Genomic DNA, 23,764 nt, shown 5'->3' on the forward strand with positions numbered 1-23,764 from the left:
CGGGTTCTCCCCCCCCCCATAAAGCCTGCCCCACACCAAAACAAAAATACCGGCTACGCCCATAAAAAGTGCACCATTTTGCTTTGCCCTCATCCCCCGGGTTTTGCATTGCCTTGCAAGTGGGTTTAAGGGGGGGGGGCAAGCTGAGCAGCCCCCTTCCACGCAAGACTTGGGAGTGGACCCATTGAAGTCAGTGGACCTGCTCTCTAAAGCAGCGACTAGGTCTGGGCTACGACACCGCCACCCTTGAGGGGGGAAAGCCAAACGCCTTGGGCAGACCCGATGAAAGAATTATTTCAGTCAGAGTTCAGCTCGGTCTCCAGAAAAGAGTATGGTCTGAGCCGCAGGGGAAGCAGCCCAAACAGCTCTTTCTGCTCTGGGTGAGGAGGAGGAGCGTCTTTGCAAACGCTTTGGAGTAACTTCAGAGGCAGCCCTATAGTTTGGAGGTATGTCGCCTTTGGAGGAGCGGCTGCAGCAACCTTTGCGCTGCAATGATTACTTCACCCCACCGCCCTCTTTGCTCTCGCCTCCAGTGTAGCAACAGGTCAGCGAAGCGGTTCGAGGACGCGACTCCGCAGTTGGAGAGGAGCCTCTGCAAAATGGCAAGTGAGCCCGATACCACCGAAGTGAGGAAGCCGCACAGATTTGACCAGGGAGCCTTGGAGAGATACCTGTGCCGGCACCTGCCGGGCTTCCCGCAGCACCCACCCGAAGCGCTGAGGGTCAGGCAGTACAGGTAAGGATGGCAGCTTCGCGGAGCAATGGTGCTCGGAAATCAGGGCACTGAATTCAGCGAGATTCCTGCATCGCAGGGGGTTGGGCTAGATGACCCTCGGGGTCCCTTTAAAGCGTAATTCTAAAGCGTAATTGCTCCGTCTCCGGTGACAGCCCCCAAGACTCTGCAGTGCACCCAATGACCAAACCGGTTGCCGTCCCCTAAACCCACCTCTGCCCCTAGGCTTCCTTGGGAAATAAATTGTGCTTTTAAGTTCACGTGTGTTCGCAGCCTTTGATAAACGCTGATAGCGCTGCAGCCTTAGGACTCTTAAATCAGTGTGTGGAGAGAGATGGAAACGAGTGCATTAAGCTGCAAACATTTCACTGAAATCTGATAGGATAAGATTGGTTTCCTTTCTCCTGCACATTCTTCCTTATCCCCTGAGGTACCCTATACAGTGGTACCTCAGGTTACATACGCTTCAGGTTACAGACTCTGCTAACCCAGAAATATTACCTCGGGTTAAGAACTTTGCTTCAGGATGAGAACAGAAATTGGGCAGCAGCGGGAGGCCCCATTAGCTAAAGTGGTGCTTCAGGTTAAGAACAGTTTCAGGTTAAGAACGGACCTCCGGAACGAATTAAGTACATAACCAGAGGTTGTTGTTGTTTAGTCATTTAGTCATGTCCGACTCTTCGTTACCCCCTGGACCAGAGCACGCCAGGCACTCCTGTCTTCCACTGCCTCCCGCAGTTTGGTCAAACTCATGCTGGTAGCTTTGAGAACACTGTCCAACCATCTCGTCCTCCGTCGTCCCCTTCTCCTTGTGCCCTCCATCTTTCCCAACATCAGGGTCTTTTCCAGGGAGTCTTCTCTTCTCATGAGGTTGCCAAAGTATTGGAGCCTCAGTTTCACAATCTGTCCTTCCAGTGAGCACTCAGGGCTGATTTCCTTAAGAATGGATAGGTTTGTTCTTCTTGCAGTCCATGGGACTCTCAAGAGTCTCCTCCAGCACCATAATTCAAAAGCATCAATTCTTCGGCGATTAGCCTTCTTTATGGTCCAGCTCTCACTTCCATACATCACTACTGGGAAAACCATAGCTTTTACTATACGGACCTTTGTTGGCAAGGTGATGTCTCTACTTTTGGTACCAGAGGTACCACTGTATTTTTAGAAGTGTGAATTAAAGATGCTTGAATAAGTTAGGACATCTCCAGTAGGTGAACAATAACCCCCAGATCCCCCAGCTTCTATCCTTTGTAGAACCTGAGATATGAAGCAAAACGTAAAGGCACTTTTTTTGTCAGAAATAAGTCTGCTTTTGCCTTTTCAGTGTTTTACTTCCTTCCCCACCTCCACCAAGGACACCCGTGTCATCTATTTTTATGGAAACATTCCAATATATTAAAAGAGGCAAATCTTCCCTTCCTAGTTCTACACAGAACATATATCCATGATTCTTTTTCTCCCAGGTACCCCTCCCCTTCCTCTCTCCCCAGGTTGCTGACAAGTTCTGCGACTTTAAAGCAGACTTTCCAGGCAGTTTTTGGACTCCCAACTGCCATTAGCCCCAGCAAACACTGACAACATCTAAAGGTTTTCTCACGCATGCTTTCAACCAGCCCAGTGCTGCTCTTTGAACCTACGAAAACCCAGTGGTTCAAAGAGCAGCACAGGGCTGTTTGAAAGGCTTTTTTGAGGCCAGAAAAGTGTTATGTAATGTTATTCGGCTTCTCAGAGTGGTGAGAACACTTGCTTATCCAGGTGATATTTAATTTGGAAAGAGAGCATTTGAAAAACATTGGCATTTTGTAATATTTGCACTCATTTACAAATGTACAGGCTGTTTATAGGTGGAGAGCTTCTAAACCAGGCATGGCCATACTTGGCCCTCCAGCTGTTTTGGGACTATAACTCCCATCATCTCTAGCTAACAGGACTAGTGGTCAGGGATGGTGGGAATTGTAGTCCCAAAACAGCTGGAGGGCCAAGTTTGGCCATGCCTGCTCTAAACAGTCCACCAGATAGCCAGTCTATCTGCTCTCAAATCAGATCTCTAGGAAGAAAGCCAGCAGTCTGAGAACCCATATACAGCTCTATGTATCTTTCTGGATCTCACTCACTTCAGTTTGTACTTTGTTTTCCCCACAGCTACACAGATTACAATAGTTTTAGCTAATGGGGGAGGAGACAGTAATGCCTTTCCCCCCATAATGGCTCTCCAACTGTTTCCTCATTGCGTGGCGAGTTCCCGCCCCCCACCAAGGTAAATAAACACACGAGACACCATAATTAAGGTTAATTGGGCGAATTAGGCCACAACTTTGGACTAACGTGGGGCTAGCCGGAGAAGAGAGGGCGAGCCCCCTCCGCTCCGGCCCTAAATAGGGCAGGCCACGCCCCCTCCAGCCAGCCGATTGGCTGGCCGGGAGGCGTGGCCGGACGGGATTCCCCTGCTCTCGCGGGGGCTGAGAGCAGCCCCCGCTCACGTGGGGAAGGGCGTGATGCCCGCAACCCCACCTCCTGGGGCAGGCCCGGAAGTGGCTTTGTGGGCCATTTACCTGTAGTTCACCTAACAAAGGAGAGACGTGGCAACTTTGCCAAGGTGGTCTCTTCTGTTGGAATGCCCAATTTTACAACAATCCTAGCCCATTTATGGTTGTAGCTCCTCATACTGACCTGCCTATCCTGGTTGTGTTTGAGCAATCCCCAAAGGGAGGAACAAAGGACGCAAACAGGCAAGAGACAGACTCTGTTGTTATCTTGGACCGTTGCAACTAATTAACTAGCTTTGAAACTGTGTTCCAGAAACCCATATCCTACCAGCAATACACCTGTTGTTTGTAAGGACCAGATAACTTTTTTTTAGTGAGTTATAGAGTCTAATTATTGCCCTCTGAACTCATAGAGCACACTGCATTCTGCTTTTGTGCTGTTTTTCCCCTCAGCACCAAATCTGGGGTTGTTATGGCTTCAGAGAGAAAACTTGCCACGTAATGAGCAGATGTGCTATGCGTGCTCTGAACGTCGACTCCAGATTTAGTATTTATATTTATTTATTTAGATTACATTTGTGAATCGCTTCCCATAAAGTATCTTGAAGCGATATCGGGGTAAAAGCATCAACAATAAAAATTGTGTTTCTTACAAAATAAAAATAAAATAAAATAAAAGCAATTTCAGATGTAAAAAACCCGTTTCGAATCCACTGGTATGCCTCTGCTGAAAAGGCTTGCCCCAAAATATGTTGCTTTGATCATCAAAGCAATTTGCTTGTGCAAGTGTTTCATGAGAAAATTTCACAGGTGTGGTTGTTCTTCCATGTACCCAGACTTTTAACTAGTTAAACCAAAGTTATTAGATTTGGTAAGGGTCTTCCAGATGTCACTGAACCAACAAGCACAAAACAAACCCTTGGCAGTGCCACTAATCCAACTCAATGGTGTAACTTTTGAAAATGTTGATCACTTCTCCTGCCTGGGCAGTTATCCTTCCACAATGGCTGACATTGATGCCGAAATCCAGCATCACCTGAACTCTGCAAGCATGGCTTTCTCTCAGTTGAATTGCAGAGTGTTTGAGGACCGGGACATTTGCAGGGAAACCAAAATGCTTGTTTGCAAAGCTATTGTACTACCAACCTTACTGTACACTTGTGAAACGTTGACCACTTATAAACACCATCTCCAACTCCTTGAAAGATTTCATCAACGGTGTCTCTGAAAGATGTTCCATATCACTTGGGAAGACAGGCGAACTAATGGCAGTGTACTGGAAGAAGCAAAGATCACCAGTGTCAAAGCAATGATTCTTCAACATCACCTTTGTTGGACTGGTCATGTAGTTCAGATGCCTGATTATTGTCTTTCAAAGCGACTATTCTATTCCAAACTTAAAAATGGAAAGCATAATGCTGGTGGTCAACAAAAGATGTTTAAAGACTCTCTCAAGGCAAATCTAAAAAAAATGGAGTATAAACACTGACAACTGGGAAACACTGGCCTGCGAGTGCTCCAGTTGGAGAACAGCCTTTACCAAAGGTGTCATGGGCTTTGAAAACACTCGAACTCAGGGCGCAAGGGATAAATGTGCTAGGAGGAAGGCACGCTTGGCAAATCCACACCATGATCAACTCCCGCCCAGAAACCAATGTCCCTACTGTGGAAGGATGTGTGGATCCAGAATTGGCCTCCACAGTCACTTGTGGACTCACTGTTAAAACCGTGTTTATGGAAGACAATCATGGTCGGCTACGAGTGATCGCCAAATAATAAGAATAAGACTGGACCACAACTCCTATCATCCCTGGCCATTGGCCATGCAGGCTAGAGCTGATGGTGTATGGAGTCCAGTCACATCAAAGGGCCACAGGTTCCCCATCCCTTTTTAATCCCTGATTTGGTTTCTGTTGCCTTTCATTTCACTTTTAATTTGTATACTGGCTTGCTGTATTACTATACACAAGGCAGTTTATAGGCTGAAGAAACAACAAAACAGACGGCAAAGATCACACAAGTATTAACAAATCTGATCCGATACAAAAAAAGTCACAATAACTTTTAAATAAGCAACTTATATCCAATAAAGCAATATTCAATAATCCATTGGAATATTATAGTAAACAGTAAAATTAAATATCAGCAAATAATAATGAAACGGTTTGCACTTATCAATTACAATAAAGAATTAATAAACTAGAATCAATAAAAAATATTGGCAAGTCACAATGCATGAAATACCGCAAAACATACAAAACCATGTAGAAGGATCAAACTGAGAAACAAGGACACAGCTTATAATTTTATTTTATTTTTTAATATCCCTGAACTCCTATTCTCTCTTCCCAGCTGCTTCTCAAAGTGCTGGTCTGGGGGAAAGTCCTAGGGCTGGAGGGTGGGGCAAAGCAGGTGGAAAAAGCCATTGATTGATGAATAGCAGAGTCTCTCTCACCCCTCACAGTTCTTCCTCTGGAGCAGCTCTCTTAGGAAGCCTCCTAGGGCTGGAAGGTAGGCCAAGATAGGTGGGAAAAGCCATTGCCTGATGGGCAGCAGAAAGCCTCTTATTCATCACTACATTTCCATGGCCCAAAGAGCTCAATGTGCTGAATTTTTGTTTGCTGCCCTAGGAATCTCCTTCATTCATACCTCGGTAGAGTGCGAGACTCTTAATCTCAGGGTCGTGAGCAAAATACTCCTGTGTCACAAGGAGTTGGTCTGGATTGCTCTTGTGGTCCTTTCCAACTCTACCATTCTATGATTCTATAACCAGCATGTGTTGGGGTGTACTTACGCTTACCTTCTTAAAATGTTGTAACTCACCTGGTGAGCTTTTGTGTGTGTAAAAAGTGACTAACAAGTTTTAAAATTAATAATAATAATAATAATAATAATAATGCATATCTTTGCTCACATAGCTCAGGGCAGTCAAACCCAACTTTTTACTTGGAAAAAGGCCTCAAGACCTACGTACTGAGGAAGAAACCTCATGGCTCACTCCTACCACAAGCTCATAAGGTAAATTTGCTGTTGTAAAACAATCCATTCATGAAATATATTTGGCTTTCGTTTGAAAACATTGATTTGGTTAGCAACAGGGTGGAGAAGGAGAATGGCTCCTTCAGTTGACCGTAAGGACTAGGCTCGCAGGTATAAAAAGCAGAACTGCTACCGTCCAGGATTGCCCCTGATCTTGTCTTCCATTTTATGCTAGATTTGTGTCGAGGATTTGTCAGTAGTTGGCATTAACATTTGTTACTAGCAATGTGATGTGGTTGTGTTATGGGATGGAGTTGGTGCAGTGTGTTGGGGCTTGGGGGTTTCAGAGTTTTAAAGACCCCCTCCTGTGACGAGGTGTATGTCTGAAACCACATGCGTGTCCACCACATGCATGAACTCAACGTGAAGCTCTGAGAGGGTTGGCACCCTTTGCGTGGAGCCATTACATGCATCTGTTAAAAATAAAATGTGATACTGTGTATACCTTTAACCCTCATGCCCAGTAACGAACTTGTCACATCAGGAAGTAGGGCAAAAAATGGTTTATTACGCGGAAATGAAAAGAGACAGAGCATATGGATGTTTCAGCAAACACTCATTAGACACGTACACACCTTAATTCTAAGGAATAGAGTCCCTAACTACCCCTAAAGAGTGAGTGCCACAGGCTCACATTAAAAAGAAAGAACTATAAGAGAGGGAGGGGTGTACACCTGTTCTAGAAGCACACAGAACACAAAGTCGGGGAATTAAGCTTCCCCTTTAAAATCCTAGGTCCACAAGCCAACATCCTCTCTCACCTGTGCCTTTGGTTGTCTAGCAAAGGATAGGATTGATCCTTAAGAAATAAAAGAGTGTGTGTGTGGGGGGGGTCCTGTTTGAGCTGTGAGACAATGAACCATTCAAAATCTGGGGTTTCGGTATAGCCTGAATCTAACAAAACTTGGTAGAGAAAGGGGCTTCCTGAATGACTGAAGACTGAAACGCCCACATCCTTTGAACTGTTGTTTACTCCTGGGATAGCTTCAATGTAAGGAGGGCACAGCCTTAATTTTGAGGAGACCACACATTTATCTATACGTTTACCTTGAAAGAGATCCCACTGTCTCTGTAAAGTCTGGCTCCTGCTTACAGGAGGGCGGTGGCCAAATTTTGCTGAAACAATCATTAGTACGTTGGTACTTTCTGCAACTATTGGGGTGCAGATGGTAGATATTCATTCCAGGTCACATCTAAGATAATGACCTGTATGTCCTTCGCATGCATATTTTATATTAAACTTATGTCAGCTGAACTGATCCATAGAAATAAACCATGTGAGATGGCTAGATTAGCACCTGCCTGCAGGTACCTGCACTTGTGTTCAGCTCTTGAGCCACAGAGAGGAAAGGAATATACGGGTGTTATTCTGGTTAGTGTGTTTGGTTTTTATTGGCTGTTACATGTGTGAGACTGATGTAAAGCTGTGTAATCAAAAAAGAAATATAACCCTGGTAAGGTTGCATATTTGGTGTGGGTGGCTAATGAAAGTGATAAATTGCGAGAACTGTTGTGTGGGTGGAATGTCTATGTGGGCTTGTTTAACAAATGATACGGTTCTTCGTTTTAGACTTTTGTATTGGCGTGGTTATTGTTACGTGTATGGTTATTGTCCTGTGCCGTACATCTGTGCATGTGGACTTTTCTTCTTCTAAAGTTATTGAGATGGTGTTTACTGTATATTTACATATTTGGATTTTTTTTTTTAAAAGTAAATTGCTTCAAATATTGTTAATAATCTATAAATTACCGTACTTAAATGGGCAATCAGATAGCACTTGCATACATTTGAGTAAGTGGTAACGATTGTGATTCATTTCTAATGGCTTCATTGCACCTTTAAGGATTTGTGAATGCTGGATAATAGGCCGGGGTATTTGAAGTAAGCTCCACTGAGCTCAGCTGAACTTGCACTCAGGAAATTTGGTACAGGGTTGTAAACTTAAAATTGCAGTCTTATGCATGTTTGCTGGGAGTCTGCGCCATTGAACTTAGCTGGGCTTACCATTGAATAAACTTCTATGGGATTGTGCTGTAAATCTTTCTGAAACGCATAAGAATTGCCCAATTCTTAAGTTCTACTGATCTGAATAGGGCAAGCGCATCCATTTCTGTGGATCACAGCTTTTGTCACTTAAGCTCCTATCACTCACATTATTGTATATCCTACCATAATCCTGTTCAGGTCGACAGAGAATATCAGGTTCAGAAAGCCTTGTTTGCCGTTGGATTCCCAGTTCCTGAGCCTCTCTTATACTGTAGCGATGCTTCTGTGATTGGAACGGAGTTTTATGTGATGCAACATGTACAGGTTGGTGCCTTGATTGCAACAGCATTTATTGCACACACTTTACCTGCTCCACGGGCAAATTTAGCCCAGAATGCTTAAAAACATAAGAATGTTCCCACTGAACCAGATCAAAGGCCTATGAAGTCTAACGTCTTGTTATTACAGTGACCGAGAAGCCCTCCAGCAGGGCATGAGCACAGTAGCCTCTACATAAAGCACTGGTCCCCTCCCACCCTTGTTCCTGAAATAAATCTTTATTCCTCCTCCTTGCTTCTGGTGTAGGTCTTCACTTCACCCGTGTTGGTGCTGACCTTTAAAGCCCTAAAAGGCCTCGGTCCAGTATACCTGAAGGAGTGTCTCCACCTCCATAGTTCTGCCCAGACACTGAGGTCCAGCGCCGAGGCCCTTCTGGCGGTTCCCTCGCTGTGAGAAGCCAAGTTACAGGGAACCAGGCAGAGGGCCTTCTTGGTAGTGGCACCCGCCCTGTGGAACGCCCTCCCACCAGATGTCAAAGAGAAAAACAGCTACCAGACTTTTAGAAGACATCTGAAGGCAGCCCTATTTAGGGAAGCTTTTAATGTTTAATAGGTTATTGTATTTTAATATTCTGTTGGAAGCCGCCAGAGTGGCTGGGGAAACCCAGCCGGATGGGCAGGGTTTAAATAATAAATTATTACCCCTTCTTCCCTTGGTTGGTGTGTGGGGGGGTGCATTTTGTGGTTCACCTCAGGTGCCAAAATGTCTTGGGTACTGCCTGGGACTCCCCATCTGGATCAGGACCCTAGAGTATGGGAAGAGGGGGACTCTAAACTTTTACCCTTTACTGCAGTTCTGATTGAGATCAGCTCTATGATGCTTGCAATATGCATTGCAGAAATGTTTCTTTAAAAATGGATGGGCTCTTTTCCTCCTCTCTTCAATGCATATTTTGTTTGTGGGGGGTGGCGAGGTGGCAATGAGGATCACAGCCAGGAGCAAAAGATTAAAATCACACACACCAGCCCCTTCCAATTTGTGAAAATAAATTCTGCATTCAAGGACAGAACTATGAAGTTATGATCACGTGTTGTTTTCCCCTAAGTATGTTACTAATCCGATCTCTTGGTTTATCTTCATTGCTCAACTAAGGTGAAGCAGCATATCTATGTCTCAGTGCTTCTGAAAACCAGTAAGACAAAGTCATCACTGACTTTGTAATTGATTCTGAGCCGATATATTAGGCTCTATCTGCACTATAAATTTAAAACAGTATCGTACCATACCAACAGTCATGGGTTCCCTCAAAGATTCCTGGGAACTGGAATAATAATAATAATAATAATAATAATAATAATAATAATAATAGTTTATTTATACCCCCCCCATCTGGCTGGGCTTCCCCAGCCACTCTGGGTGGCTTCCAACCAAATATTAAAATACAGTAATGCACCAAACATTAAAAACTTCCCTAAACAAACTGTAGTTTGTTAAGGGTTCTGTGAGACCCCTCTTCCCCAAATTTCCCTGGGAAGAGTGATTTGCTGTTAACCCAACTGTAAGACTTGTAGCTCTCTGGGATGAGGGGAGGGATACAGGTCTCCTAACAACACTCAGTACCCTGAACAAACTACAGTTCCCAGGATTATTTAGGGGCAGCCATGGCTGTTTAAAGTGGCATGATATTTCTTTAAATGCACAGTTCAGATGGTCTGGTGCATCTTGTGTTTTAAAGCTGTAATCCTCCCTATTTGCTTCTCGCCCACCTTATATTTGGCTCCTGGTGTCTTTAGGGTCGCATCTTCCGAAACACTGCGTTACCTGGCATAAGTCCAGTGGAAAGATCTGCTCTATACATAGCTGTAATAGAAACTCTGGCCAAGCTACACTCATTCAATGTGAATTCACTGGGACTTCAAGGCTATGGAAGAGGACCAGGTTACTGTAAGAGGCAGGTAAATGATCTACAAAACCTTTCCAATGTTTCAGCCTCATCATATGACTTTCTTCACCAGTAATGTTTTCTTTGCCATTTACAGAGTGACTGACTTCCCTCCACACACACACACACACACATTTTATTTTATTTTATTTTATTTTATTTTATTGTTTTATTGTTGTTGTTTTTTTGGTGTCAGGCAAAGGATACGTATGTCAGCTCTAAACAAGAAAGTTAGCTTTCTGCAAGTCTTGGGCGATATTTAAGTGGCTGGTGCCAGCAACTAATGGAGCACATTTACAGAAGCAGCAGCAGCAGCAATGGCCAGAGACCAATGGTCATTTCCAGTTTGATTTAACTGCAGCTGCTGATCAAGCAAATAGGTTTTCTGCAGGTCTCTTACACTTGCAGTTCTGCTTACACAAACACACCCCAACAGTGTTCACTTTGCCCTTTCTTGGCTCCTCCTCCTCTTACTTCACTGCTGATCTTCCCATTATCAGTTTTGCACAACAGATCACACCTTTACAACACCTGTGCTTCTGACTCTCATTAAAAAAACCCCATTTGAATTGTGCTACTCATTTGCTGTGTGAGGAAGTGTTGCCTTTTGAAAGAAGGAAATAAGGCTATGAATTGTATGGATTAGGATAGTGGTTCCCAAACTTTATCCCCCACGGAGCACTTGAAAATCGCTGAGCGTCTTAGCTGACCACTTAACGATTTTTCTTCCTGTTGCAGCAATTGTAATTCACTCTGCTTGATGCTGCATTATTTTAAAAGGTTTTTTGTTTTGATTTTTTGCTTCATTGGTTTCTTATAAATTGCATTTTATCCTATAACAAATACAATAAAATGCAATACGGGAAATGAAAGAAGCAATAAAAATTAACTAAAAATTGATTATGATGGATGTGCCCTCTTTCGTCTTCAATCACAAATCCATAGACACACTGCAGACTGCCTGAATGAAGTCCATGATTCACATTTTGGGAACTCCTGGAGTAGGATCCAAAAAAGTCTGCAATCTGCTTTTGAAAGCAATATTGTGATATAATCCAAAAGAGCCATGGGAAAGTCCTGTAGCGCAAACCTTTCGTCTGAGCTTAAGCAATTTATTTTTTGATCACAACCATAACATTTTCCCTTCAGTTAGGCCTCCGTCTAACATATATTTCCCCCCATCCCTTACTGATTTTGTTTTCAGGTATCAACTTGGAGAAGACAGTATCAAGCAGCTGCTCATGCAAACATCCCAGCTATGGATGAATTGGCTGAATGGTTAACCAGCAACGTGCCTGCTGGTGATACTGAAGAAAAGTTGGTCCATGGAGATTTTCGATTAGACAACATCATATTTCATCCAACAGAGGTATCGTGCATACGGCTTCAGTTAGGCTTGTAGCATTTGCAGGACTACGTGCATAGAGCCCTGAGATAAAAGTACGGTGGTGCCTCGCAAGACGAAAAGAATCCGTTCTGTGATTCTCTTCGTCTAGCGGTTTTTTTCGTCTTGCCAAGCAAGCCCATTGAAGGATTAGCATATTAGCGCTATTAGAGGCTTTTAGCGGCTTATCTGCTGATCGGATCAGCTGATTAGCGGCTTAGAAAGGGGGGGGGGAGGAAAAAAACCCAGCAGGAACTCGCAAGACATTGTCGTCTTGCGAAGCAAGCCCATAGGAGATTTGTTTTGCGAAGCACCTTTCGTCTAGCGAGTTTTCCGTCTTGCGAGGCGAGTCCCTCTTATTTCTGTGTGCTTCGTAAGATAGTGCATTTTCTGCCTCTGGGGGAGATGTCCAGATACTTTTGTGTGTCATCAGAAGCAAGTCACGGTTGACATTGCTCTATTGGTTAGGCGCAATTTGTTTAAATTTGTCACCAGTGGCCACTCTGAAAAAGGACTGGAATGAACGAACGAACGAAAGAAAGAAAGAAAGATCAGGCTATGGAATGCTTTGCAAATGATACAAGAATAAAGGAGTCTGTTAGAAGGGGGGACATTTCCACTCAAAGATTGGATGGTGTTGAGGGTGACTCGTGCAATTGGTTTCCAATTCTCTAAGAGTATGTCTGCATAATCCTTTTTGTCGTGCCTCAAATTTATTTATTCCATAGGTTTGAGTCAATTTGGTGCCATTACCCTCATGGATCATTCCTTCACCATATTACATAAAAAAAGGACTTGAAGGACAAACCCTCCCCATATAAACTGTCCCAGACTATGTGTTCATAATCTGAGGCCCTTATTTGTGTGTCTTCTGCATCCGAGGTCTGGAGGGCCTTCTCTGTAGTGGCTCCCAGTTTGTGGAAAGCTCTCCTCGGGAAGTTTGCCTAGAGCCTAAAATATATATAATGAAAACGTACCTCTTCAACTAGGCCTTGGGCAGATTAATATTCTACAGCCTTTTAAATGTGTCTGAGGGAAGAAGGGGGTATTATTTGGCTGTTTTGTTTTACTGATTTACTTGTTTTTATCGTGACAAGTAGACAGTTACGAGAAAGGACATTGATAACAATGTTCCTCGGTGAAGGAGGCCTCTTACTGCTCAATTAGATATACAAATGTCTTTAGATTTAGAAAGGAAAGATTTAGAATTATATTTTATATTGCTAATAGAATAATAGACTTCAGAGATGTACATAGAGATGTTGTAATACTGAACGGAGTCAGCAGTCATAGGAATCGACCTCCATGCTTGGGAAGCTTATCTGACTTCTTCTGAATGACATGTTGTGACAGAATGTCAGGGAAAAGGACAGTGTGAAATAAAATGCTTCAGAATGAGGGAAGAAATTTAAAATCTGGGCAGTTGAGCTGTAACCTCTAGGCGTATCTTGCTCGTGGTTTGAACCGAGCTGAGGAAACCAGTTGGGCATTAACCCAAACAGTTGGTCATTAACCCTGTAAATAAATTCACATAGTTACATAACTACCCGGTGGGAGGGATCATTCTAAAAAGAGCCCTTTAAAACTCCCCTCCAGCATCTCTGTGCTACCTCTTTTGTGAGTGAAAGTTGAGTCCTTTTTGCGCAAGGAACAAGTTACGCAACACTTGTAGAATAAAGTCCAAATCTCCGCTTCGGTCTCATGACCATAACGACAGTCAGTTCAGGCTTATTCTCTGCAATCGTCCCCTTAAGTGCAAATTCTTTCCACAAAATACTAGTCCGGTAAAGTAGCAGCATGTTATACAGGACACTGATACAAAGGTGGTGGTGGTTTTTTTTTGCAATTCTTGCTTGTTTCAGTGGACCTAGCCCTTGCCTAGTAGGCTGTGCCTCTAGTTCTGAGAGGTTTTCCTCAACCTTCCATTGCAACACAGTAATATCCTTATTCAGTGTGATGTAATAATAATAATAATAATAATAATAATAATAATAATAATAATAATAATAATTATTATTATTATTATTATTATTATTATTATTATTATTATTATTATTATTATTATTATTATTTATACCCCGCCCATCTGGCTGGGTTTCCCCAGCCACTATGGGCGGCTTCCAACAGAATATTAAAATGCAATAGTCTATTAAACATTAAAAGCTTCCCTAAATAGGGCTGCCTTCAGATGTCTTCTAAAAGTCTGCTAGTTGTTTTTCTCTTTGACATCTGGTGGGAGGGCATTCCACAGGGTGGGTGCCCACTACCGAGAAGGCCCTCTGCCTGGTTCCCTGTAACTTGGCTTCTCGCAGCAAGGGAACCGCCAGAAGGCCCTCGACCCTGGACCTCAGTGTCCAGGCAGAATGATGGAGGTGGAGACGCTCCTTCAGGTATACTGGACCGAGGCCGTTTAGGGCTTTAAAGGTCAGTACCAGCACTTTGAATTGTGCTCGGAAAAGTACTGGGAGCCAATGTAGGTCTTTCAGGACCGGTGTTATATGGTCCGGCAGCCACTCCCAGCCACCAGTCTAGCTGCCGCATTCTGGATTAGTTGTAGTTTCCGGGTCACCTTCAAAGGTAGTCCCACATAGAGCGCATTGCAGTAGTCCATTCCAAAGCAATTATTGGACACATGTGGGTGGGGGCTTGATACAATGCCAGAAAATAATGGGTGCAATCAGAATGAGCACTGTGCTTGCATGCTTTGTGATTCTCTCCCCCCATCACTTCCAATTTAGTGGCAAACCCTCATTTGCTTTTGCCTTGATACTGGGCAAACGGTGGCATATGCAAACTGCAGTTTACAGGCAAACCAAGATTGCAAACCACAGTTTTAACTGCATAATAATTGCATGGTTTTGCCATTTTCTAAATCTCTTAACATTGAGACAAATATTGGGGTGGCTCCCGACATCATGGAATCATAGTGAGAGACCCATAGAACCAGTCATTATTTTTTTAAAGTGACTCTTTAGAGATGGTAACACCAAGGTTGCAGGTTCGATCCTCCTATATTGCAGGGGGTTGGATTAGATGATCTTCAGGGTCCCTTCCAACTCTACAATTCTATGATTCTTTTTAAAAAATGACAAGGGTGGGGAGGGTCACAAAAAAAAAAAACCACCTTGGGGGCAGGATGCAGCCAATGGAACATGATTAGTTGCTGTTGTTTTACATGATAGATATAAATGCTTGTATGTAAATTCCGCATCAGTATTTTGGAGTGGCTGCCTATGTAATAAAAAGAAGCTTCTCAGAAGTTGAATGAATGGAAGCAGGGCACTGAAGATGGACTGGTGTTAATGGTCCCTTTATACTAGAGCCTTGTGTGTACGCTGGAGTCAGTGGTTGGGGACTGCTGACCTAATCCAGCCCTTGCAGAACTGCTGCCCTCCAGATGTTGTTGTTTTTTTGGGTTTTTTTTGGGAGTGTTTTTTCCTCCAAAAGATATTTATTAAAGTTTTTAAAATATAACAATGAAAATAAAAAACAAAACAAAATACAACATAAAAACAGTTAAAAAACAGATAATTTTCCAAAACTTATCTTCCTTACGCTTATTTCCCCAGACCTCCTCATACCTCCCTTCTTTGTATTCCACTTCAATTTGTTAGTTCAGCAAATCCTTACCATTAAGCTTTTACCCATTTATAAACCTTTTCTTTCGTATCTCCTAAAGCATTACAGCGGGAAACCCCTTAGTTTCTATCCAACATCCTTCTAACATTCATTAGTTTTACAATATTTCTGTAAATAGTCTTTAAATTTCTTCCAGTCTTCTTTCACCAACTCTTCTCCCTGGTCTCGGATTCTGCCAGTCATTTCCGCCAATTCCATGTAGTCGATCACCTTCATCTGCCATTCTTCCAGAGTGGTTAAATCTTGTGTCTTCCAATACTTTGCAATGAGTATTCTTGCTGCTGTTGTAGCATACATAAAGAATGTTCTGTCCTTCTTTGGCACCAATTGGCCGACCATGCCCAGGAGAAAGGCCTCTGGTTTCTTCAGGAAGGTATATTTAAATACCTTTTTCAGTTCATTATATATCATTTCCCAGAAAGCCTTAATCTTTGGGCACGTCCACCAAAGGTGAAAGAATGTACCTTCCATTTCTTTACCCTCCAGATGTTGCTGGACTACAACTCCCATCAGCCCCAGCCAGCTTTGCTGCAATCCAACAACACCTAGAGGGCACCAGGTTGATGAATGTTGATCTAAACCTTTTCACCATTGCCACTGGTCCCCCCCCCCTGTATTCCTCTCTCTCCAGGCCCGTGTTGTGGCAGTGCTGGACTGGGAACTTTCGACTATAGGGCACCCTCTGGCAGACTTTGCTTACAGTGCTTCTCTCTGGTTTTGGCCCAGATCCCTCAAACATTTGCAAATGGCAAATTTCCAGTATATAAACAATATTGCAGGTATGCACCCGTCTTTCTTTATATGTTCTGTGCCTATGTATTGGGGGGTCACCAACCTTTGGGGACCAGTGAGCTGAATGAAGGTCCTCGCTAGAGCGATGAGAGCCACTGGCTACAAATTTTAGGGTTCTTTTATTATATCGTTTCCTTCATGGAGAAGAGAAATGGATTTGGGATAAGGAATTTTTATAGTAGATACTGTCTTTCCACCGGGGTTCCTGCCCATTTCCACCTTGCAAATTAAGGGTTTGAAAGACTACCATCCTAGTGAAGAGGAACTGAGCCGGTTGTCTTTTGTCTGCTCCCTGCCTTCAAATTATCTCCTAACATTATCTTGATGGTCTCCAATCAAGGGGTGCATAGATTGTACTTGGCAACTAAATTTGCATGTGCTGATTTTTATGCAAGGAACTCAAGGTATGCCTGGATGCCTTTCAGGAGCCGAGGCTGGGATCAGACTGGTACCAGGGGCACAAAAATTCATGATGGGGTACCTCTTGTCATATTAGGTTATACCACTTACCTTGCATGTGCCACAATCTAGTAATAATCCACAGAAGTAAGTTCATATGGACACACACACCTTTTCACAACCAGACTTTTTTTGTATTAGAAACTCAATAGGGTAAAGGAAGTTCCTGCTGCCAGCTCCACGTGACTGGCAGGCAACAACACACCGCCTGAGCAAGTGGGATTATCTCCATTGCTCCTCTCTCTTTTTCCCACCCACCACCCCCACCAAAGTTTTTTTTTAAAAAAGGTTTATCTGTGGGGTAAAGGAATTACCAGCTGCCAGCTCCATGTGACTGGTAGGCAACAACAGCTCAGTGTATGCGTATGAGATGTGGGAGCATTCTCACATAAGCACTGCATTGGATACAACCTGTTAGCTATCTCAGTTGGTACAGCATGAGACTCTTAATCTCAGGGTTGTGTGTTTGAGCCCCATATTAGGCAGAATATTCTTGTTTTGCAGGGGCTTGGTATAGATGACCCTTGTCGTTCCTTCCAGCTCTATCTCTCTATGATTCTATGATCTGATAGCTATATTGCTGCATGAGAAAATAGATGCAGTACTAGTACAGTGGACGCTCAGGTTGCGAACGTGATCCATGCGGGAAGCACTTTTGCAACCCGCAGCATTTGCAGCCAGCAGCGCTGCATCTGTGCATGCGTGAGTTGCGATTCAGCACTTCTGCGCATGCGCCAAAACCTGGAAGTAACCCGTTCTGGTACTTCTGGGTTTGGCACGGTGCACAACCCGAAATCGCGCAACCCGAAGCGTCTGTAACCCAAGGTATGACTGTATATCTATTTACACCCCTGTTGCATACAATTAAGACAACAACAACCCTGTGTAACCAGCACACCAAAGCCAAGTTTTCACATTATTCCGTATCAATTTCCTAGGAATTCCTTCGGCTGAAGAAGTGATCGCGACGTACTGTCGCTGCAGAGGTATCAGCGCTGCTGTGCCCAACCTGAATTTCTTCCTTGCTCTCTCGTATTTTAAAGTGGCTTCAATAATGCAGGTAATAGTTGTGGCTATAACCTGCCCATTTTAAACATATTTTAAGTTTCAGGGAGAAATACTGCAAACCATACTCCTACATAATGTTAGTGAAGTTTTTTGAAGTTCAACAAGAAACTGAGCATTACTTTGATATGCATATTTCCTAGAATGTGATCAGATATGTCTCAGGCATGTGTCAATCACACAATTCAAATGCCCCTTAACATTCACATGAACACAAAATTTAATAACTGGGTGGCAGCGGGGAACCAGTCCTGTTTTTGGTTCACCTTAAACACTGGCAGATCCAGCTGTGAGATTTTGCGGGGCTAGTTGAGATTATTACTACTACCATACTTCATATTTAGTTCTCCACAGCCTACAGGAGCTGAATTTTAGCCACCCTGCAGTGGGTTTGTGTCAGTGTCCTCAACACCCTAACATTTTTTAAAAATAAACAGCTCTGGAACATCAACAACATTGTCTTACACTGAACGTAACGAGAGAGAGAGAGACATTGCAGTTCTTTTGTAATTCAAGAAAACCTTTAATAAAAAGTATTTCAAAATAAAATAACAAAGGTCATTATATATTACTTTAGCTAGTAACAAACAACAGCTCTCCAAATTTTATATTTTATCAGTTGTTTCAGAGGCAGAATTGTTTGGCTGTTCAGTACTAAGTGTTGTGCCATATCACAATTTCTACATGACATATTGTTTTAGCAAGTGGGTTCTTGAATGAAATAAAAAGCCAAATCACATATACTTTTGTTTATATGTTCCTTAGGGCATCTACGCCAGATACCTTCAGGGAAATTCCGTTGCGGAAAACAGCCACAAGTTTGGCAGTATGGTGAAACCTTTGGCAGAAACTGGATTACTGGTATCAAAAAAGTAAGAATGGTTTATTCAGATTTTTTTTTTAAAAAATGGCAACGAGTTCACTCCAAAGCAGTTGAGGTCGTAGTGTGGGGTATTGCATGAGGAGTCGGGGAGATGAATTTGTTTCTGCTTTAAGGTTATGTAGCTGAAGAAAAATGCAATTACTGTCCCATCTGGGTTTTTCTTCTAGAACATCTTTTGCCACTGAGAGTCAGCCCTGTAGCACAGGAGAATTATTCCACCAGTCTAAAGAGGGCAAAGAAGTGCTTGAAACGGTGAAGGATTTCATGAAGAAATATGTTTTTCCAGCTGAAATGGTGAGACATGATGTAGCATATTCAGAACACTGGTACTAATCAGGCACAGATTGAGAGCCTAATCATTGATTAGGAACAGAAATGTGGCTGGATTTTGCCCTGGTTTATTAAGATTTCTCTAGTATATGATTCAACAGTACAGTGGTACCTCGGGTTAAGTACTTAATTCGTTCCGGAGGCCCGTACTTAACCTGAAACTGTTCTTAACCTGAAGCACCACTTTAGCTAATGGGGCCTCCTGCTGCTGCCGCACCGCCGGAGCACAATTTCTGTTCTTATCCTGAAGCAAAGTTCTTAACCCGAAGCACTATTTCTGGGTTAGCAGAGTCTGTAACCTGAAGTGTATGTAACCTGAAGCGTATGTAATCTGAGGTACCACTGTAATGGCTTTACAGGAGTCCTTTTATTTTACAGTGGTACCTCGGGTTACAAACGCTTTGGGTTACAAACACTTTGGGTTAGAAACTCCGCTAACCCAGAAGTAGTACCTCAGGTTGAGAACTTTGCCCCAGGATGAGAACGGAAATTGTGCGCCGCAGCAGCAGTGAGAGGCCCCATTAGCGAAAGCGCGCCTCAGGTTAAGAACAGTTTCAGGTTAAGAACGGACCTCCGGCATGAATTAAGTTCGTAACCCGAGGTACCACTGTATTATTTTATTATTTATATGATGCCCATCTGACTGGGCTGTCCCAGCCACTCTGGGTGGCTCCCAGCAAAATATTAAAAGCAGAATAAAACGTCAAACATTTAAAAATTCCCTGTTGTACTGGGATGTTTTCTGAAAGTCATAAAGTCATTTACCGTAGATGTGTGAGGGGAATATTGCTTCGCTATTCATCCAGTCTATTGGACTTCAGGTGCTCATGTTCACAGTTCTGTGTCTTTATGACTCTTCCCTCCAATTACTCACAAACCATATGAAAAGCAGAGTAAGTAGCAATCTAGTGAAATGTACTGAGGGGAGAAAATGCACTGATGTGGCTTTATTGGCTGTTGTGTGTTCTCTATTGATGTATTTTATTTTCCTAGGAAATGGTGGAGTATTACGCCAGAAATAAAAATTCGCCAGACGTATGGAAAAAGCCTGCCGTGATTGAGAGACTGAAGGTGCTTGTATTTTTTCACTTTGTGGTGTTAATAATGGAAGAAATTACCTGATACAGTTCTGTAGCTGTGCAAATGTCACTTGAAGAATAGCTTATCTGATGTTTGGGGATCTTATTCCAATTAAAATGGCAGGTAAAGTTTTGAAGAGAAAGAATAGTTTATCACCCTGATCCACAGGCCTGATAAAACGGCGACACTTTTGCTTTAAAGCACTTTAGGTCAATTGATTTCAACTGCAGGCAAGCCTAGGCCAAATTTCTTCTGCAGTTTCACAGGCTTACACTCTGGGCCGTTAATCATAGATGTTTTGCTGAATAACACTGTGGAAAGACAGAAATCTCTGCAATGTGTAATTCTTAGTTTCTATAACCAAGAAGGAAAAAATAATTTCACACTAAGACACCTTGTCAGGAGTAAGATGCTCTGACTCATTTGGACTTCCTTAATGGAATTAGGTTGGTTGGAACCAGAGTTTAAGATCTGGGGTGTATATGAGAGAGAGAGAGAGAGAGAGAGAGAGAAGGAAAGAAGGAAAGAGAAAGGGGGGGGGGAGAGAGAGAGAGAGAGAGAGAGAGAGAGAGAGAGAGAGAGAGAGAGAATAAGTGAAGCTGTTTATGGCAATGCCAGAACCAATAATTTGGCTTGGTGTTTTCTGAGTGCTGTCAATCAGATTGGCATTTATTTTACTGGGATTATATTAAAATACATATATTTCCCCAAATGCTGTAAGCATCCCAGCTCTTAAATTATTTATTTTATTATATTTAAGTATTATCTATCCCACTTCTAGCTAAAATATTAGAATGGTCGTTCAGTGCCACCATGACTTGGCTGATCCCTCTTACTTCTCTCATCAGGAAAGGGCCAAGGCAGAGGGTCTCTGGAACCTTTTCCTGCCAGGGGTTAGTGGTCTTGGCCAGCTGGACTATGCCTTAATCGCAGAAGAGACCGGGAAGTGCTTCTTCGCGCCCAACGTGTTCAACTGCCACGCCCCAGGTCAGTGAATTGTTATGACACTCATACCAGGGATCGTGGAATCACAGAGCTGTAGAGTTGGAAGGGACCTCAAGGGTTTTCTAGTCCAACCTGCTGCAATGCCAAACCTGGGAATCGAACCCATTACCCTGAGATTAAGAGTCTCATGCTCTAACCAACTGGGCTATCCTAGTACCTGACGGGGAACCTTTCTTAGCTCAAGTGCCATGCTTTCTCCTGAGGGACCGCATGCCAGAGACAGATGTGCATTAGACCTTTGACTGGTTCCTACAGACACCATTTGCACACCCCTCATCCTACATCTAGAAAGGTAGAAGCATTTTCAGAGTTGAAGGGCACATTCCAGCCAGGCAAAAACACTCAAGGAGGGTGCAAAGCAGGGCTGGTGACAGACGTGACCTTGGGAGTTGTCCTGAGGGCTGGATAATGAGTCCTGAGGTGCTGCAGCTGGCTCCCATCCTTGCCTCTATGCAGTGATCACTGTGTGTCTGATGGAGCGGGAACCGCAACAGCGTCTTTTCTGTTTGTCTCCCCCCCAGACACAGGAAACATGGAGGTCCTGCACATGTATGGGACCCAAGAACAAAAGAAACAATGGCTGGAGCCTCTCCTAGAAGGGAAAATAAGTTCTTGCTTCTGCATGACAGGTAATAGTTTCTTCTTCTCCTCCTAAAACTAAGGATTGTGATACGGTGCTACAAAAATCCTCCAATAGGGACTGCACTTCTGACATTTGTATTACATACAGAGAAATATAATGGTTTTAGTATTGATAGTCCACAACAGTTCCTCTGTAGTATTTTGCCAGGAATATCTTTTCTTTATAATTTACATCTGCTCCAATTATTATTTTTTGTACGTTTGTCTTATTTTTATACTGTTTTTAAATAATTTGAGATGTTTATATGTTTTGTTATATAAGTGTGAAATTCAATAACCTGTAAGAAACATTGCAGTAATAAAACAAATAGAGCTTAAACCAGGTTTAAAATATTCCCTGTCCTTCTCATCACCGTTCATCTTTCTACATCACATAGAATTGCATGTTGCTAAGAATTCTCAACTAATAAATCTACATATATATTTGAGCTCTTTGACATTCTCCTTAGATTAACTTAGAAACAATCTGAGACAGTGGTGGCAAATGTATGGCACCTGTGCCAGAGTGGGCATTCAGAGCCCTCTCTGTGGGCACACGCGCCATCGGTTCAATCTGCACCGTTGCTTGGGGTTGGCAAAGTGGGCAGGCGCCCCCCCAACCACTGTGGGCAGGAAAGTCTCACTAGAGTTCCTCTGCCCCCCCCCCCATGCCACTGCGAGCCAGAAACGGGTTATGTTTTGCTTGTGCGAGCCGGAGATTGTCTGCGGCGATTGGGCAGGAGATTATTGCCTGTTGTCGATTGGCTTCCTCTGTATTAGTTTGGCGGCTGCCTCCCCCCAAAAAGCTCAGCAAACCTAGACATTCCCCCCAATGAAAGCTCAACAACAGTGTGCAACCCCCCCGCAAAGAAGTTCAACAACTCAGGGCACTTTGTGTTGGCACTTTGCGAGAAATAAGTGGGTTTTGGGTTGCAGTTTGGACACTCGGTCTTTAAAAGGTTCACCACCGCTGATCTAAGATCTTCAGCAGAATAAATAGTAAGGCCACTTCCCAAACCAATCAAGAAGGACCAGGAAAAATGCCAACCAGTCTGTGTGGTCCCCAGAAGTGCTTTAAAACAACTAGGGGAACATTAAAGGTAAAGGGATCCCTGACCATTAGGTCCAGTCGTGACAGACTCTGGGGTTGCGGCGCTCATCTCGCTTTATTGGCCGAGGGAGCTGGCGTACAGCTTCTGGGTCATGTGGCCAGCATGACTAAGCCACTTCTGGCGAACCAGAGCAGCGCATGGAAACGCCATTTACCTTCCCGTTGGAGTGGTACCTAGTTATCTACTTGCACTTTGATGTGCTTTCGAACTGCTAGATTGGCAGGAGCAGGGATCGAACAACGGGAGCTCACCCCGTTAAGGGGATTTGAACCGCCAACCTTCTGATCAGCAAGTCCTAGGCTCTGTGGTTTAACCCACAGCGCCACCCATGTCCCATAGGGGAATATTAAGCAACATAATAAAAAGGTAAAGGGACCCCTGACAATTAAGTCCAGTCGCGAATGACTCTGGGGTTGCGGTGCTCATCCCACTTTACAGGCCGAGGGAGCCGGCATTTGTCCGCTTCTGCAGACAGTTTTTTCCGGGTCATGTGGCCAGCATAATTAAGCTGCTTTTGGCAGAACCAGAGCAACGCACGGAAACGCTGTTTACCTTCCTGCCGGAGCAACATAATGAAACCACATAAATAGACACATCATCTGCTGAGGGTGGTGGGGACGGACGGACTGCCTTTTCTCCTTGCAGACCACTGATGCTGCTTCTATCACCTCTGCTTGGTGATAAAATGGGCTAAGTTAAATTCTGTTTTCAATTACTCCAGCTTCAGTAAGCCATGATTGGTATTTTGTTTGAACAGAACCTGGCGTCGCTTCGAGTGATGCCACCAATATGGAATGCAGCCTCGAGAGAGATGGAGACAGCTATGTAATCAACGGCCAAAAGTGGTGGAGCAGCGGTGAGTAAAACAAAGTTTTCCTGGAATGATGAGGTCAATTCCATCTCAGAATTCTGTCCTCCCTCCCATGTTTCC

The 23,764-nt window shown here is 43.5% G+C and overlaps 1 protein-coding gene across 1 annotated transcript in view; it reads left to right on the forward strand.

The window, feature by feature from the left end:
- The first annotated feature begins 533 nt into the window (after positions 1-533).
- The window catches only part of ACAD11 (acyl-CoA dehydrogenase family member 11), a 40,248-nt gene continuing 17,017 nt past the window's right edge, over positions 534-23,764 (forward strand). The window contains exons 1-13 of the mRNA XM_081164549.1: positions 534-736; positions 6,135-6,234; positions 8,441-8,566; positions 10,315-10,476; positions 11,668-11,832; positions 16,118-16,265; positions 17,676-17,797; positions 18,568-18,674; positions 18,853-18,979; positions 20,009-20,086; positions 20,944-21,082; positions 21,622-21,729; positions 23,591-23,689. Coding sequence (XP_081020675.1) covers positions 600-736; positions 6,135-6,234; positions 8,441-8,566; positions 10,315-10,476; positions 11,668-11,832; positions 16,118-16,265; positions 17,676-17,797; positions 18,568-18,674; positions 18,853-18,979; positions 20,009-20,086; positions 20,944-21,082; positions 21,622-21,729; positions 23,591-23,689 — 1,618 coding nt within the window. The 5' untranslated portion in view covers positions 534-599. The remainder of the gene's footprint in view (positions 737-6,134; positions 6,235-8,440; positions 8,567-10,314; positions 10,477-11,667; positions 11,833-16,117; positions 16,266-17,675; positions 17,798-18,567; positions 18,675-18,852; positions 18,980-20,008; positions 20,087-20,943; positions 21,083-21,621; positions 21,730-23,590; positions 23,690-23,764) is intronic.

This window comes from Podarcis bocagei (genome assembly GCF_964188305.1).
Source record: "Podarcis bocagei genome assembly, chromosome: 12".
Classification (NCBI taxonomy): domain Eukaryota; kingdom Metazoa; phylum Chordata; class Lepidosauria; order Squamata; family Lacertidae; genus Podarcis; species Podarcis bocagei.